This window comes from Poecilia reticulata, linkage group LG6 (assembly GCF_000633615.1).
Source record: "Poecilia reticulata strain Guanapo linkage group LG6, Guppy_female_1.0+MT, whole genome shotgun sequence".
Lineage (NCBI taxonomy): Eukaryota > Metazoa > Chordata > Actinopteri > Cyprinodontiformes > Poeciliidae > Poecilia > Poecilia reticulata.
The window spans coordinates 29,156,136-29,170,126 of NC_024336.1; the positions used below are offsets into that span (position 1 = coordinate 29,156,136).

At 41.7% G+C, this 13,991-nt stretch overlaps 1 protein-coding gene across 6 annotated transcripts in view; it reads left to right on the forward strand.

The window, feature by feature from the left end:
* znf423 (zinc finger protein 423) overlaps window positions 1-13,991 on the forward strand; it is a 185,875-nt gene that overhangs the window by 85,746 nt on the left and 86,138 nt on the right. For all 6 annotated transcript variants that reach the window (XM_008412530.2, XM_017305363.1, XM_008412533.2 and 3 more), the window contains 6 exons: window positions 977-1,124; window positions 3,578-4,123; window positions 4,727-4,911; window positions 5,702-6,117; window positions 6,919-7,135; window positions 9,382-9,466. In XM_008412530.2, coding sequence (XP_008410752.1) covers window positions 977-1,124; window positions 3,578-4,123; window positions 4,727-4,911; window positions 5,702-6,117; window positions 6,919-7,135; window positions 9,382-9,466 — 1,597 coding nt within the window. The remainder of the gene's footprint in view (window positions 1-976; window positions 1,125-3,577; window positions 4,124-4,726; window positions 4,912-5,701; window positions 6,118-6,918; window positions 7,136-9,381; window positions 9,467-13,991) is intronic.

Consider the following 13,991-nt stretch of genomic DNA (forward strand, 5'->3'; position numbering starts at 1 on the left):
GGATCACGTTACATTGCTTAGCCAATCAGAGGATCAGGTTACATTGCTGAGCCAATCAGAGCTGCGGAGGAGCCCTGATTGAAGGAGCTCCACTCTTTTTACCAAATTCAATAGTCTAAATCTGCTCCTTAGTCGCCTTTTTTCGGGGTTGATACTGCCACTAGTGGCGTGGGGGTAGTAACACAGCTTATATAATTACATTACTAAATCAGAATACCACAAAGTATGTTGTGTGTCGGGGGGGGGTGAGTGGAGTGGAGTGGAGGAGGAGGAATAAGAAGGGTTTGGTGAATGCGCATATGAAACTGGGGGGTTCGGTACCTCAAAAAAGGTTAAGAACCACTGATCTAAAGTCTTTCTATAACCAAGCCCTAAAAGATGTAGATTAAAAAAAACATTGTTGTATTTCTATTAAAAAAGAAATGTAATTAAAATCACACATGAAAAAGGTTGTTGTTTTCTTCTTTAGTTTTTAACGGCAGCTTGCATCCATCAATGTTACACTGCTGCCAACTCGAGAGTTTTACTAGAGTCTGTACTATTGATATTGTTGTAATTTTATGAATTTGTACATTGGTTGTATCTTGGGTTTATGGGGACTTTCATTGCATGTCTCATGATAATGTTTTATTCACTCACCTGGTCAGGGATTAAAGATGGAAACCAGCTAATCTAAATCTGAGACAAAGCATCTTTTATTAGTGTTTTTTGCACATTGTCGCTATTTTAAATAAACCAATAAACTAAACCGTTGCATGTCGAGGAAAACGGTCTTGAAAAGTCCAGTGAAGCATTTAATCTCAGTTTCATCCTGGATTTCTTAAGTGTCCAGCAATAAAAACCTTTCCTCTGTAAATCTGCTGCACAACGTTTGTATTTATGTTTCAAAATCTGATGAAAAGGTGGAAAATAGATTAAGGAAAAGTGTGGAAATGTAGAATAAAAACCCATGGATTTATGTTCTCCCGTCTTCCAGGTGCATTTGGCTGTGAAACACAGCAACGAGAAGAAGCTGTTTCGCTGCACAGCCTGTGCCTGGGACTTCAGGAAGGAGGCAGACCTTCAGCTCCATGTCAAACATAACCACCTGGGTCAAAGGTCAGGCCTCCCTGGAGGACTCGCAGGTACACTCATACCTCTCCACACGTTTTCTCTGTTTCGCTTTGACTCTCACACTTATTTTAGTATCTTTGGCCATATTTTCATATTCAACCCTTTAAGAAGACAAAAACTGGGATTTCTACCATCTGATGCATCAGGAGAGGTTAAAGTTACTACCTTTATCCGCTAAAGGAGCCGAAATGGCGAGTAGGTGTGAAGTAGAGGGCAGTGTGAGGCGGTTAGATTTATTTAAAGACCGTGGCTGTTGTATTTGCAGCCTTACTACTCAACCTTCCAGCTCCACAAACACGTGTTTTTCTTCTAGCTTCTAGTGAAAATATCTTATTACACCTGAAATAAGACAAAACTGACTTACAAGTAACTTTTTGGCACAATATAGGAGTTTAAGGCAATAACCCTTAATATTGATGAGAATGAGCTTAAAATGTCATTAGCAGTCAGAGTTAAACATTTTAGATATTAATGTGCTAAAGTGGATCTATTTTGTAAAATTCACATTTTGCATGAATTTGAGTCTCAACTGCTTCTAAAAACAGCCAAGTATTTAAAAAACCCATTTTTGGGGAATAAGTTAATGTTTTTTTGGTGTCTGGAAAATGATGAGTTTCAAAAACCTTCATATTATCAAGTCACATTTGACAGGCACTGGGCCGTTACCTAGCAACCCCAGCAGAGTTCCGCACGTTACCTAGCAACCCCAGCAGAGTTCCGCACGTTACCTAGCAACCCGACTGGAGCTCCAGCATGCTTGGTCCACTGGTTTTACCGATGTACAATGGCTGCTGGAAAAGACGTGTTTTGTTGCTGACTTATCATCCAGAAACCACTTCATGCATTCTTGTTGGTTGTGCTGGAGGCTCCACTTCTGCATTTCAAAGATGTACGGTTGTATAATTGCTAGAGGTGTGGCGATTGATCGGCCACCGATCAGAATCAGCCGATTTCTGTGAAAAAGTGTATGATCGGTGATCGCCGATCATTGGCTCTTGTTGCCGATCACACAAACCAATCACCTGCTTCTCATTTCGCAGCCTGCCTGTGCAGCTGGTCTTCTCTTTCCTTCACACTGCACAAACGCGCAGCAACAAATCCTAAGCGATGTGGAACTATAACTATAACGCACTGAGTGAATGGGGACGTTTGCGTGTTGCGGCAGAAAATTGAATCAGGTCAAAATGCATCAACACAAGAAGCTAATACGGCATAAAAACAATGCCATACTTGAGGAGTTTGGCTACATCGAGGCTCACTGCAGTAAAAAAGACGATCAGATAGCAGGTAAAGCAGCGCACAGCTACAAACACTCACCCGGATTAGCATGACGGTCAGAAAGCTAAACAAATAACCCGCAAAATTATTTAAGTCTTCGAGCTGCGATGTAAGACGCTGGTTCTGCTCTCGCTGTTGAACCGCTGCTACGCGCTACAGGTAGTAATATTTCACAGACGGAGCGCCGCTTCTGCTCCACCTGGTAGTGACTCTCACACCGAACATCTGCTTAAAGCCGCAGCATCTAACCTAAAAAAATACATTTTACATACGTATTAAAACTTTCGCTGTCCTAACATAAGACACATAATCTCTAAAAAAATTATTGATCTCCTCTCTGTTCTGCATAATTACTCCACTCAGTCAGAAACAGCCAATCAGAACTAGCAGTAATCAGCTAGCCACCATGCTAACAGGAAGTTTTCATTCAGTAACTCAGGATTGTTTATTGTAATGGATCCTGTTTTTGCCTTTGAATGCTAAGTTTTATACTTGAATTTTTTTGGCAATGTTGAGGTTTTATTTTGGCTCTTTGCATTATTTAGCGTCTTCAGAACCTTCATATGTTATCAGTCTGTTAAAGATAGTATTACTGATAGCAGTACAATTTGCACAATGCCTGTTCTGTTTAGTTTTCTTCTTGGAAAAAGTTATTAAAAACAAGTTTTTGTCTAAATTAAGGTGAATTTATGGTTCCTTTTTCCACATAATGTAACCGGTAGTGATTATGATAAAAAAAATAATAATTATATGATCCGTATCGGTGATCGGTATCGGTGATCGGCCCTCCTGGGTGATCGGAATCGGCAGGAAAAATCCTGATCGGCACATCTCTAATAATTGCACATCTGTCTGCAGCCATTTTCCCATGTGAATGTAAACATTGAGTTTGGCGGCATAACCAGCAGCAGCTTATTTGGATTTAAAGTAACAGATGCCCTAAAACAGCTCAGAATATGCAGAAAAAAGAATAAAATCTCATTATCTACGAATAATTTTGTACAAAAATCATAATGAACATGTTTTGTGTAGACCATAAACCTGTCCTAACCTGTTCAAGGAAGCGTAACAGGTCACCTTTAAAGCATTCTGGATTCTGAAATCTTTCCTATTCGTGGGCTGAGAGGAGACATAACGGCGCACAGTAATCACAGTTTTGACGTTAACGAGGTGTTTCTTCCTGCAGGGCTGAAGCCTCGGAAGTGCATCTTCTGTGGGGAAACGTTCGGAACAGAAGTGGAGCTCCAGTGTCACATCACCACCCACAGCAAGAAGTTCACCTGTCGCTTCTGCGGCAAAGCTTTCCACGCCATCTCGCTGCTTGAGAGACACCTGCGGGAGAAGCACTGTATCTTCGACGGCAGCAACGGCGGTGGCACCGGCAGCAGCGGGAGTCAGAACGGGACGCCCAACGGCCTGGCTCAGACCTCCAAGCGGGGAGGAGCAGGAAGCGGCGGCGGCGCGGCGGCAGCAGAGAGAGCAACGGTGGCGGCCGTCGAACAGGCCGACCTGCAGAGCATCCTGCTGAAGGGCGCCGTTGTTGGGGGTGGGGGGTCGTCGGCGGCAGGCGACACGGCCAACAGTCATGAGGCGAGCGGCGGCGAGGAGGAGCTGGACAACTCTGAGCCCATGTACGCCTGCGACATCTGCGGCGCGGCGTACACCATGGAGTCGCTGCTGCAGAACCACCGGCTGCGGGACCACAACATCCGGCCGGGAGAAGACGACGCAGGTAAAGCTGCCGTCCAGGTGGGAGGGCTGGACGAAATGCAAAATGCTACAAAGTCATTTTGGCTTAGATTGTAGCGAAAGCCTCAGTATTCTTAAAATAGAACTTAAAAGTGACTTTTCAACAAGATACAGGAGCTTGATTGAAGTCAGTGATTCATTAGATGAGAAATGTAAGTTAGCTTTCCAGTGTATTAAGACATTTGCAGAAGAAATATTCTTGATTCATTTCATATGAGTCCATATTGATAATTACTGGTTCATTTTTTTGTTTTAAACATCAGTTGGTGACGAAGCCTTTCCTTTATTACCCAACGTTTTCACACTGCGCCGTTGTTTTCTTTTATTTTCATGACAGAATTTTAAACTGCTGCTGCGCCAGTTACTCCACACGTTGTTGCTAGGCAACCAAGAAAGGAGTGAGTTGCTAGGTAACCAAGGAGAGTGCGAGTTAGTTGATTCTGCCAACCTTCAGTGAAATTTTTGCTTATTCTCCCTCATGTATTGTCTATTGATAATGATCTTGTGTCTAGTGAGATATATGTTTGTACAGGATCAGATTTTTATTTATTTATTTATTTATTTTTTGTTTCTTTCTGTTTTCCAGGTTCCAGGAAGAAGAAGGCAGATTTCATCAAAGGGAACCACAAGTGCAACGTGTGCTCCAGGACGTTCTTCTCTGAGAGCGGGCTGCGCGAGCACGCTCAGACGCACCGCGGCCCCGCCAAACACTACATGTGTCCCATATGTGGGGAGCGCTTCCCGTCTCTGCTGACTCTCACTGAACACAAGGTACAAACTGATCCGCAGCTCCGGGTCTGTGTTTTAGTCCAGTAAATGTTTGTGTCCTTATTGAAGAATGCTGTTTATTTTCCTCACAATAACTTTTTAAAGGTTTTATTTAGTGGGTGAATTTTTGAGATGGATAAATGTTATTAATGACATTTCAGACTGGATGAAGTGTCTGATTGCATGCGTGGGTTTTCTCCGGGTACTCCGGTTTCCTCCCACAGTTCAAAAACATGACTGTTAGGTTAATTGGCCTCTCCAAATTGCCCCTAGGTGTGAGTGTGTTTGTGCATGGTTATCCTGTGTGTCTCTGTGTTGCCCTGCGACAGACTGGCGACCTGTCCAGGGTGACCCCGCCTCTCGCCTGAAATGTTAGCTGGAGAGGCACCAGCAACCCTCCTGACCCCACTGAGGGACAAGGGTGAAAGAAAATGAATGGATGGATGTATGACGTGTCTGATTGTCCACATGTTTTAGGCTGCGTTCCCACCAGCCCTGTACCGTCCAACCAAAACAAACACACGAGTCCAACGATAACGGAAGAAATGACAAGCGAGAAATCCTACAGCCACTAAAATCTGAGTCATTTATGTTGCTCTCAGTGTCTTCTTCAGAGGTTTCTGTTGTTTCCTGCTTGGTGCAGCGCCCCCACAGGCAAGGATGGGAACATGTTTATAATTAGTTGGGTTTGTGTGAAAGAGAACTGAGCTTTCGGCCCTGGATTTCTCCAATCTAATAATAGTTTCTGTTTTCTGACCTTCTATCTGCATGCTGTGGGTCACTCTTCCTCCAGGTGACCCACAGTAAAAGCCTGGACACAGGAACCTGTCGGATCTGCAAGATGCCCCTGCAGAGCGAGGAGGAGTTCATAGAGCACTGCCAGATGCACCCCGACCTTCGCAACTCGCTCACCGGCTTCCGCTGCGTCGTCTGCATGCAGACCGTCACGTCAACGCTGGAGCTGAAGATCCACGGCACCTTCCACATGCAGAAGCTCTCCTCCGGCTCGGCGCTGGGGGGAGCCGGAGGCGGCAACGGCGCAGCGGGCGCAGGCAACGGCTCGGCCTCCTCGTCCCCCAACGGGCAGCTGCAGCCGCACAAGCTCTACAAATGCGCCTTCTGCTTGAAGGAATTCAAGAATAAAGGGGATCTGGTGAAGCTGGACGTCAACGGGCTGCCTTACGGCCTGTGTGCCAGCTGCATGAGCAGGTGGGAAGGGAGATCACAACCCAGTTTAACTGTAAATCAAGTGAGAATTCAAGCATTCTCACTTCTTAAGATTTTATTTCTCTTGATTGTTATTCCATCTTCTGTATGTTTTTCTGAAATCAGTTCTTCATACTTCAACTGATTTCAACTATTTATATGTCGAAACGTTCAGCTTTTTCTGGAGAATCTTTTTGTAATTTCAACTTTTATACATTTTGTAATATTTCAACTTTCATGCAAATTTTGGCTCAATTGAAATGCACTGAAGTTCTTTGGAATTTCACAAAATTTAGCAAAAACTTTGTGCCGTTTCACAAGCTACTACTCCTGCCTACTTCAACCTAGAAACTCCATTCAAGTTTTAAGCAAGTCACAAGACGTTAATCTATCTTGAAATGATTCGGCTTTTTGATAACTCCTACGGTTTTTCTAAAATCGCTATTTAAGTTTTACCAGATTTTGGGCGGTTTTCAGTTTTACAGTGTAATGAGGGAATTCTTCACCTGACAGAGCGCCCTCTAGTCACTGACATTTTACTGATTTTTCACAAACAAAATGCTGCTGTTCATACACATTTCACTCTAGAGAAATAATTATGCATCAAAACGTAGGCATGAGTATCTGGTTTGAGAAAATATATGCATCATTAAAGTAGGTTTTACGGTTTTCTTTCAAACACTTCCTGAGTGCAGACATGTCACCATATATCTGGTGCATTCTTTCATCAGATCAGCATTCTTACGTCTGTTTTGCTAAGTGCAGCCATTTTTCTTGTTATAATATGATGTTTAATCCACTTAGGGGGACGAACGGCCAGAGTCCCAGCCAGAGCGGAGGAGCGGTGACGCCGGGGGACACTCCAGCAGACAAGGCCCTGACCGGGCTGAGGTGTCCGGAGTGTGGCGTGAAGTTTGAAAGCGTCGAGGATCTGGAGAGTCACGTCCAGACGGATCACCCTGAGGTCAGCCCCGAAACCAGCGCAGCGGGAAAGAAGGCCGAGGCTTCGCCTGCACCCAAGGTGAGACGGAAACTGTGGAGTATCACAGTTAAAATTCTGGTTTTTCTTCTCATAATTCTGAGATTAAGGTAAAGATGATAGAAAAAAAATCATAATTCTGAGCTTGCACTCAGAATTCTGGAAAAAAAGGGTCAAATTTCTGAGAAAAATATTAATAACAGAGATTAAAGTCAGAATTCGGAGAAAAAAGTCAAAAATCTTCTTTTTTCCCTCCTTTGATCCTCATCCTCTTCTGCAGCGTACGAGTCATCCTCTGCTGGTAAGATGTTTGTTGCCGGTAACCTCTCAGCAGAATCCCTCCCGTGCAGTGTCTGATACCTGAGCAGGAGTCAGCAGATGGAGACGTTTCTGGGAGAGCGGCAGACAGTTTGTGTTTGTGTCGGGCGTTGCTGCGTGTTCCCGCGGCGGATGTGCGTGCGCGCACGGCGTTGTGTGTGTCAGCCGGGCCTCAGCGGCTCCTGCGGCTGGGCTGTGCTGCTGCATTGTGGGAGCTGTTCACTCTACTTGATATTGACAGTCAGGCTCCCCGGGACCTGCCGTTGTGTTTCTGAGTGAGTGTGTGTGAAGGTGTGTGTGTGTGTGTGTCGGTTCCCAGGGACTCCCTGTCTTACCTACACCTTTGTTTCTGCTTAGTCTAACAGCACAAAGCAGACAAAGTAGGATTTTTCTCTCTCCGTGTGTGTTTGTGTGTGTGTGTAGTGACTGTAGCAGAGTGAAGCAGCAGAGGGAAAGTGGAAGTGGGGCCTTTGTGTATTTTGTATGTGTTTGTGCATGAGTGATCGCTGTGCGCAGTGAATGGATAAGCAGAGCTGCTGCTGCTCAGCTCTCATTTCTGTGACTCATCCTGGATTTTCTGCATCTTTCGTTCCCTCTTTTGTTCAGACATCTTTCCTAAATGTTTTCATTACATTATTATTATTAATTTCTCGCTGTTTTTGCAGCTGTTGTGCATCTGAAACATTGTTTTTCCTCCCAAAACTTTTATTAAAAAAATTACAACCAAAAATTGCAATTCTGGTTCTGGTTCTGCTCTGCATCCCCAGAACCAGAACCAAACGAGGAGAAGCAGCATTCAGCTTCTACGCACCACAGATTTGGAACAAACTTCCAGAAAACTGTAAAACAGCTGAAACACTGGGTGCCTTTAAATCTCAAATTAAAACCCACCTGTTTAGAGTTGCTTATGGCTAAATTAGGGTTAGACTGTGGGTTTTGATGTCTTTAATGTTTTTAATTTCTTTTAATGTTTTTATCTTTGTTTTTTTTCTCTTTCTTACTGTTTATTTAATGTCACATGCTGTTTTTATTTTAATTATGTAAAGCACTTTGAAATGCCTTGCTGCTGAAATGTGCTATACAAATAAAATTTTATTGATTGATTTGAACCAAAACTGGGGCAAAATGCAGAGTTATTACCTTTCTTTATTATGATCTTGATAAGCTGCTATGTTTTGTTTTCAGCTTCAGTCATCACAGTTAGAAACTAGAGATCAGGCTGGAATCTGGGTGTAGTGATGAACTCTGACCTGAACATTCAGAGTCACATAAAGACAGCTGCAAAGTCGGCCTTCTGTCATCTGAAGAACATTTCCAGGATTAAAGGACTAATGTCACAGCAAGATCTAGAGAAACTAAGTCATCCATGTGTTTATGTTTAGTTGGATTAGCTGCATTTCCATTATACATGTGTGCAAAAATTTAGCAATATTCTGCTAAGAATTTTGCAGTTGTGGTTTTTCCATTAAATAAGAAATGCAATAAAAAACCACACGTGAATATGTTGGTTCACACGATGAGTCATAATCCTCCTACCACTTCCTGTGATATTTTCTTCGTCTTTTCCGCCAGCAGTAACATCTGGTTGTTGATCACATGACTTATGATGAGCAAAAAGTGTTTGAAAAACCACCTCATCGGAGCCCAAAAACCAGACACGCAAATGTTTGGACAAATCTTTGTTCCAGATTTACACCTGAAATCTGGAACAAACTACCAGAAAACTGTAAACCAGCCGAAACACCGTCTTCCTTTAAATCAAGACCAAAACCCGCCTGGTTACAGTTGCCTAATTGGAACATTGATCACCATATTTGATGCATTTTTGCTTGAAGATTTTAATGACAACATTTGACAGAATGTCATGTTTATCGCTTGTTTCATAATTGTGAAACTGAAGGCACTTTGAACCACCTTGTTGCAGAAATGTGACTCGTTTTGATTGGTGTCTTTTGTGTTTTCTGTTCTAGAAAAAGACCTACCAGTGTATTAAATGCCAAATGACGTTTGAGACGGAAAGAGAGATCCAGATTCACGTGGCCAATCACATGATCGGTGAGTAAAACTGCTTTCTTTTTAACATATGTGTTCTGGCGTTGCGTCATCTCCGTGTTGGTTCTGTGGCGCTCCGATGCGAATATTTTCCCCTGAAAGCACATGCAACACACTCATACATGTTCAGAACACACAAACTGGCCATTTGTCATTTGTTGGTTGTGCGATGGAGCTGCTGTTCATCTTCTACCTTCTGAGAGGTTGAAATTGTTGATGTTTTCACGTCAGATGCTAATAAGAGCTGATTGGTTCCTCGGTTGTTGTGTTTATTTGTTGCCTAGGTTGCTTTTGCATTAAGCGATATACGTGCACAGACTTTCAGAGACTTGATTAATTGTGGGAAAAGGCTCTAAAGTTTTGCTCTCATTGTTGCCGAGCAGCACAAGTTAAACTAAAACCTTCCTTGTGGCTTGGATGTTCTTTTAGAAACCTCCTGCGGGACTCTTATTATTTTTTTCTCTGCTCACCACTAATTTGCTGCCTTAGCATCCCTGTCGTCATGGAGATTAACGAGGTGGACCCTCGAGTTGTTCTGGAGGAAAAAATGCTCTGCTCGCCACACACACACGCACACGCACACACACACACAAACGCATGCACACACACCTGACAGGTAGAGGCGCTGATGCACTCCGAGGGGCTGCGAGTGTGTGTGTCTGAGTTTTCCAAGTCGGCTCTGATGCAGCTGCAGAACCTCTTACTTCATCTAGCCAACACACACGCACACACACTCACACACACCAGATGGGATTTTAGGTATTATCAGGTCTCCCATAATTGCTGCAGTATTGCTATGAATAGTAAAAAGCTGTTGGTGAACCAGTTCTTTTTGGAGTTTATTCGAATTACAGAAAAAGACGGAAACTGAAACTCAGTAAAAGTTGACGTTAGTTGGTTCTGAGGACGAAATACAGAGGAAGATCTGCTGCTGCCATATTTGTTTTTAACAATAATAATAATAACATGTAGTGTTAGGAACCATTTTTGGTTGAAAGCTTTTCTAACGTGTGACTTATTATTGTCAAAATATCGTCATTTCGGGATGTAACAACAACTATACACGACCCTGTTATCATGGATGGATGGATAGATTTTATATGTATATATATAAACAGAACCTCTGTTACTGTAAATGCTCGTCAGTCTTTTTGTAGCGTTACTTTGCTGAGATGCTTCCTAATTCCTGAAACTGCGATCAGCTGAGCGAAGTTCTGTTTCAGGTGCTTTCCTGCTACTTCCTGGGTGAGGAGGAAAACTGTGTTTGACCTGGAAATGCTAATGAAGAGAATTATTAAACCTGAAACAGGAAGACGTTAATTATCAAGTCCTTTTCTTCTCTCGGCTGCAAAGAACTTTTAGTTGATATTATAAATTAATCTGCAGCTTCATTAAAAAAGCTCCCTAACTAAGGGTCAAAAGGTTAAAAAAGTAAGTTATGATGTGGAAATGCCAGAAAACATCTAGTAAGCTTCAGATCATCTCCAGATAGCTGGGATGTCTTTTAGTTTGGGATTCCAGGAGGATAATTCAGAGCAAAGCTACAGACTGTTTATATAGGTCTAAATATTCAGCTCTTGATGCAAACAATGCAATTTTGGTACTTTTCTTTCAGACATATTATTTTTATGCAGTAAAAAGTTAATTGGTTCACCAGCTTGGCATGAATGCTGTGTGTGTTTTTATGTTTGTATGCTGGTATAATGGTGCAGAAGATGCAACAACTTCATGGTGGGAATGTTTCTGATCTGGTCCAGTTCTGCTCATTATTCTACTTTACCGATTCGCCTCACTTTTTTCTCGCTCAGTGAGAAATTTCTGTCAGGAAATCATTGTCATAATCTCTTTTTATGTATTGATTTTTGAAATAATAACATATTCAGCAGTATTTAATTTTCATTCGGTTTAATTAATTTACAACAATCTGAACAGAGAATCTGCATCACTCAGCCAAAGTTTTGAAATCGGGGAACATTTGTCCAACTGAAGTGATCAGGAGTCGGTAAGACTCTCTGAAAGATGAGTTTCTTCTTCTGCAAGTTTTCTGTTCAATCCTGCAGCAGCGGTTTAGCTGCTCCAAAGCCTCCATCACGGTTCAACGTGCTGTTAGCTCCCACGTAGCAAGAAGCATGGAGTCCAGTCAGGTGTGTGAATTACAATCTGTCAAAATGTCGGCTGGCCCTCAGACTTTTATGTCACTATTTTAAGAAAATGGTCAAAGGTGGAACATATTTGGTTAACGCCTCCCCTGTTCCAGCCTTACATCTCCCTCCTCATGGTTTTTTAGTTACAACATCACAACTAAGTGACACAAATCATAAAGGATGAATATCAGAACTTATTTTTATTCCCTTATTCACTTTTTTGACCAACTAATTTATTTCTAGATTTATTCTCCTCCATTTTACTCGTCAGCATCTCACTGAAAAACAAAAAAATAATAAAGATGTTTTTTTAGATGCAAAAAGTCCATTTTGTAAGTGAACCTGAAAAGTAACTGCATCCCAAAAATCTGTCTCAATAATATCCAATCAACTTGAATAATAAAAGATTATATTTTAATTCTCCAATGCATATTTTTTTAATGAAATAGACGTATTTGAACTTTGATTTGACAAATGTAAATAATGTATTATTCTACTTTTCTCATCATCATCCTACTGAAAAAATGAAATAGAAAAATTATTAGGCTAAAATCAATATCTTAAATAATAACTTTTATCTATAATTTTCTGATAACTCTGATATAATACCTTGTGCTTCTGTGTAAAAGTCTTTAATCGTCTCTCAGTTTTTCTTTTTTTCCATCTGATCCGAACGGTTTTCCTGTAAACTTTTCCCGATCTTTTGTTCTCCGGGTTTTCTGAATGAAGCAGAAAGAAGCGAAAGGTGGTTTAAAACTTTTGCTCAGTGTTATATTTATTCTGAACTATTCTGATGATCAAGGGCCCACACACTGATCTCACTTCATCTTCAAAGTGAGGTCCTTAAATTGCTGCTGGTTCCCAGTTCAGATTCCCCCTGATTGGACCGTCACGCCCCGTGTGTGTTCTCCTTACCTCCGGCTCCGATGTTAATTAAAGCACCATGAGGCTTTTGCTCCGAGACCAGGAGAGAAGAGCCGCTCAGCCACAGGAGGGGAAGGAGGCAGGAAGGTTGAAAGCACCAAAATGAGCAAAAAAAAATCTGTTTCTGAACCAAGTTTTTATTATAAAAGTTTCAATTAATTTTTTTTGTTCTTTTCTGAGACACTTTGCTTCTTCCTGTGTTTCGACACTTGTTCACTCTGGACTTCTTGGATCTAGAAAGTAATTTTTACCTGCAGCTTGATCAGGTTTCAATTGCATTTTTAGAAATCTGTGGAATATACTACTTCTTGTTTTCAGCAAACATCCACTTAATTATCATTAGCAAACAAACAACGAGGCATTTCTCTGTATTTATGGCTACAATAAACAGTAGAGCATGTTTACACTGCAAAAACAAAATCTTGCCAAGTATTTTTATCTAGTTTCTAATATCTTAGTTCACTTGAATTAAAACAAAACTAACTTATTGTTACTTTTCAACCATAAATAAAAGCCTGTTTTGAGTCAACAATTCCTTAATATTGATGAAAAAGAAATATAGGAAATAATCTACCAGTAATAATCTACCCATATTATTATAACTTGTATTTGGGAATAGCTGTCTTGTTCCACTGGAAAATTATTTGTCCTATAATAAAACTTTTTCATCAATATTAAGGAATTATTGACTTAAAATAAGCTCCCATTTCTTCATGAAAAGTTAGTTTTGTCTTCAGTACCGAGAGATTTTCAGTAGAAACCAGACCAGAAATACTTTTAAATTTTGTATTTTTCAGTGCAGTTATAGCTGCAGCACTAGTAATTATAAATCATGAACGGTTGGGTTTGTTTGGGTTCTGGACGACCGAGCGGTTCCTGGACTTTACTGGCTGAGAGGAGGAGGAGGAGGAGGAGGAGACGAAGATGCTCTGCAGACATTGATGGACGTAGTCAGTGAAAATGAACGAGACATGCAGTTTTTTTTTATATTCTTTTGCATATTGCAGCTGCTGAAACAGATCAGCTAATTTTCCAGAGCAGCAGCTGTAACAGTTTCATCATCTGCTCTCCTAAATTTGATAGATTTTCTTTTGGGGTAGCGACACAGCGCGCTGATTTGTTTCGTTCTCCTCTCTCCTCTCACCTCTCCCTGTCACCGTATGAACATGTATATTTGTTCCTGCGTCTCTCCGGACTGTGTCGCCGTGATTTCTGGCAGCCTTTATTGTTTTCTGCTGTGCAGCTGCACATCATGAAGTAGTTCCCTCCCTGTGTGACGGTGTGAGGCGGTGAGACGGATCACCGAATGTGCGTTGCTTCTGTTTCCTGGACGACAGTCAGGAAGCGAAAATGGGCTGTTGGTTTTTAAAGCCTTGTTGTGACAGAAGCTGTTTGAAGTGATGCACTAAACACATGCATTTCCCTTAAATAAAGTCGTCAGCAGCAGGTTTGAAATGTTG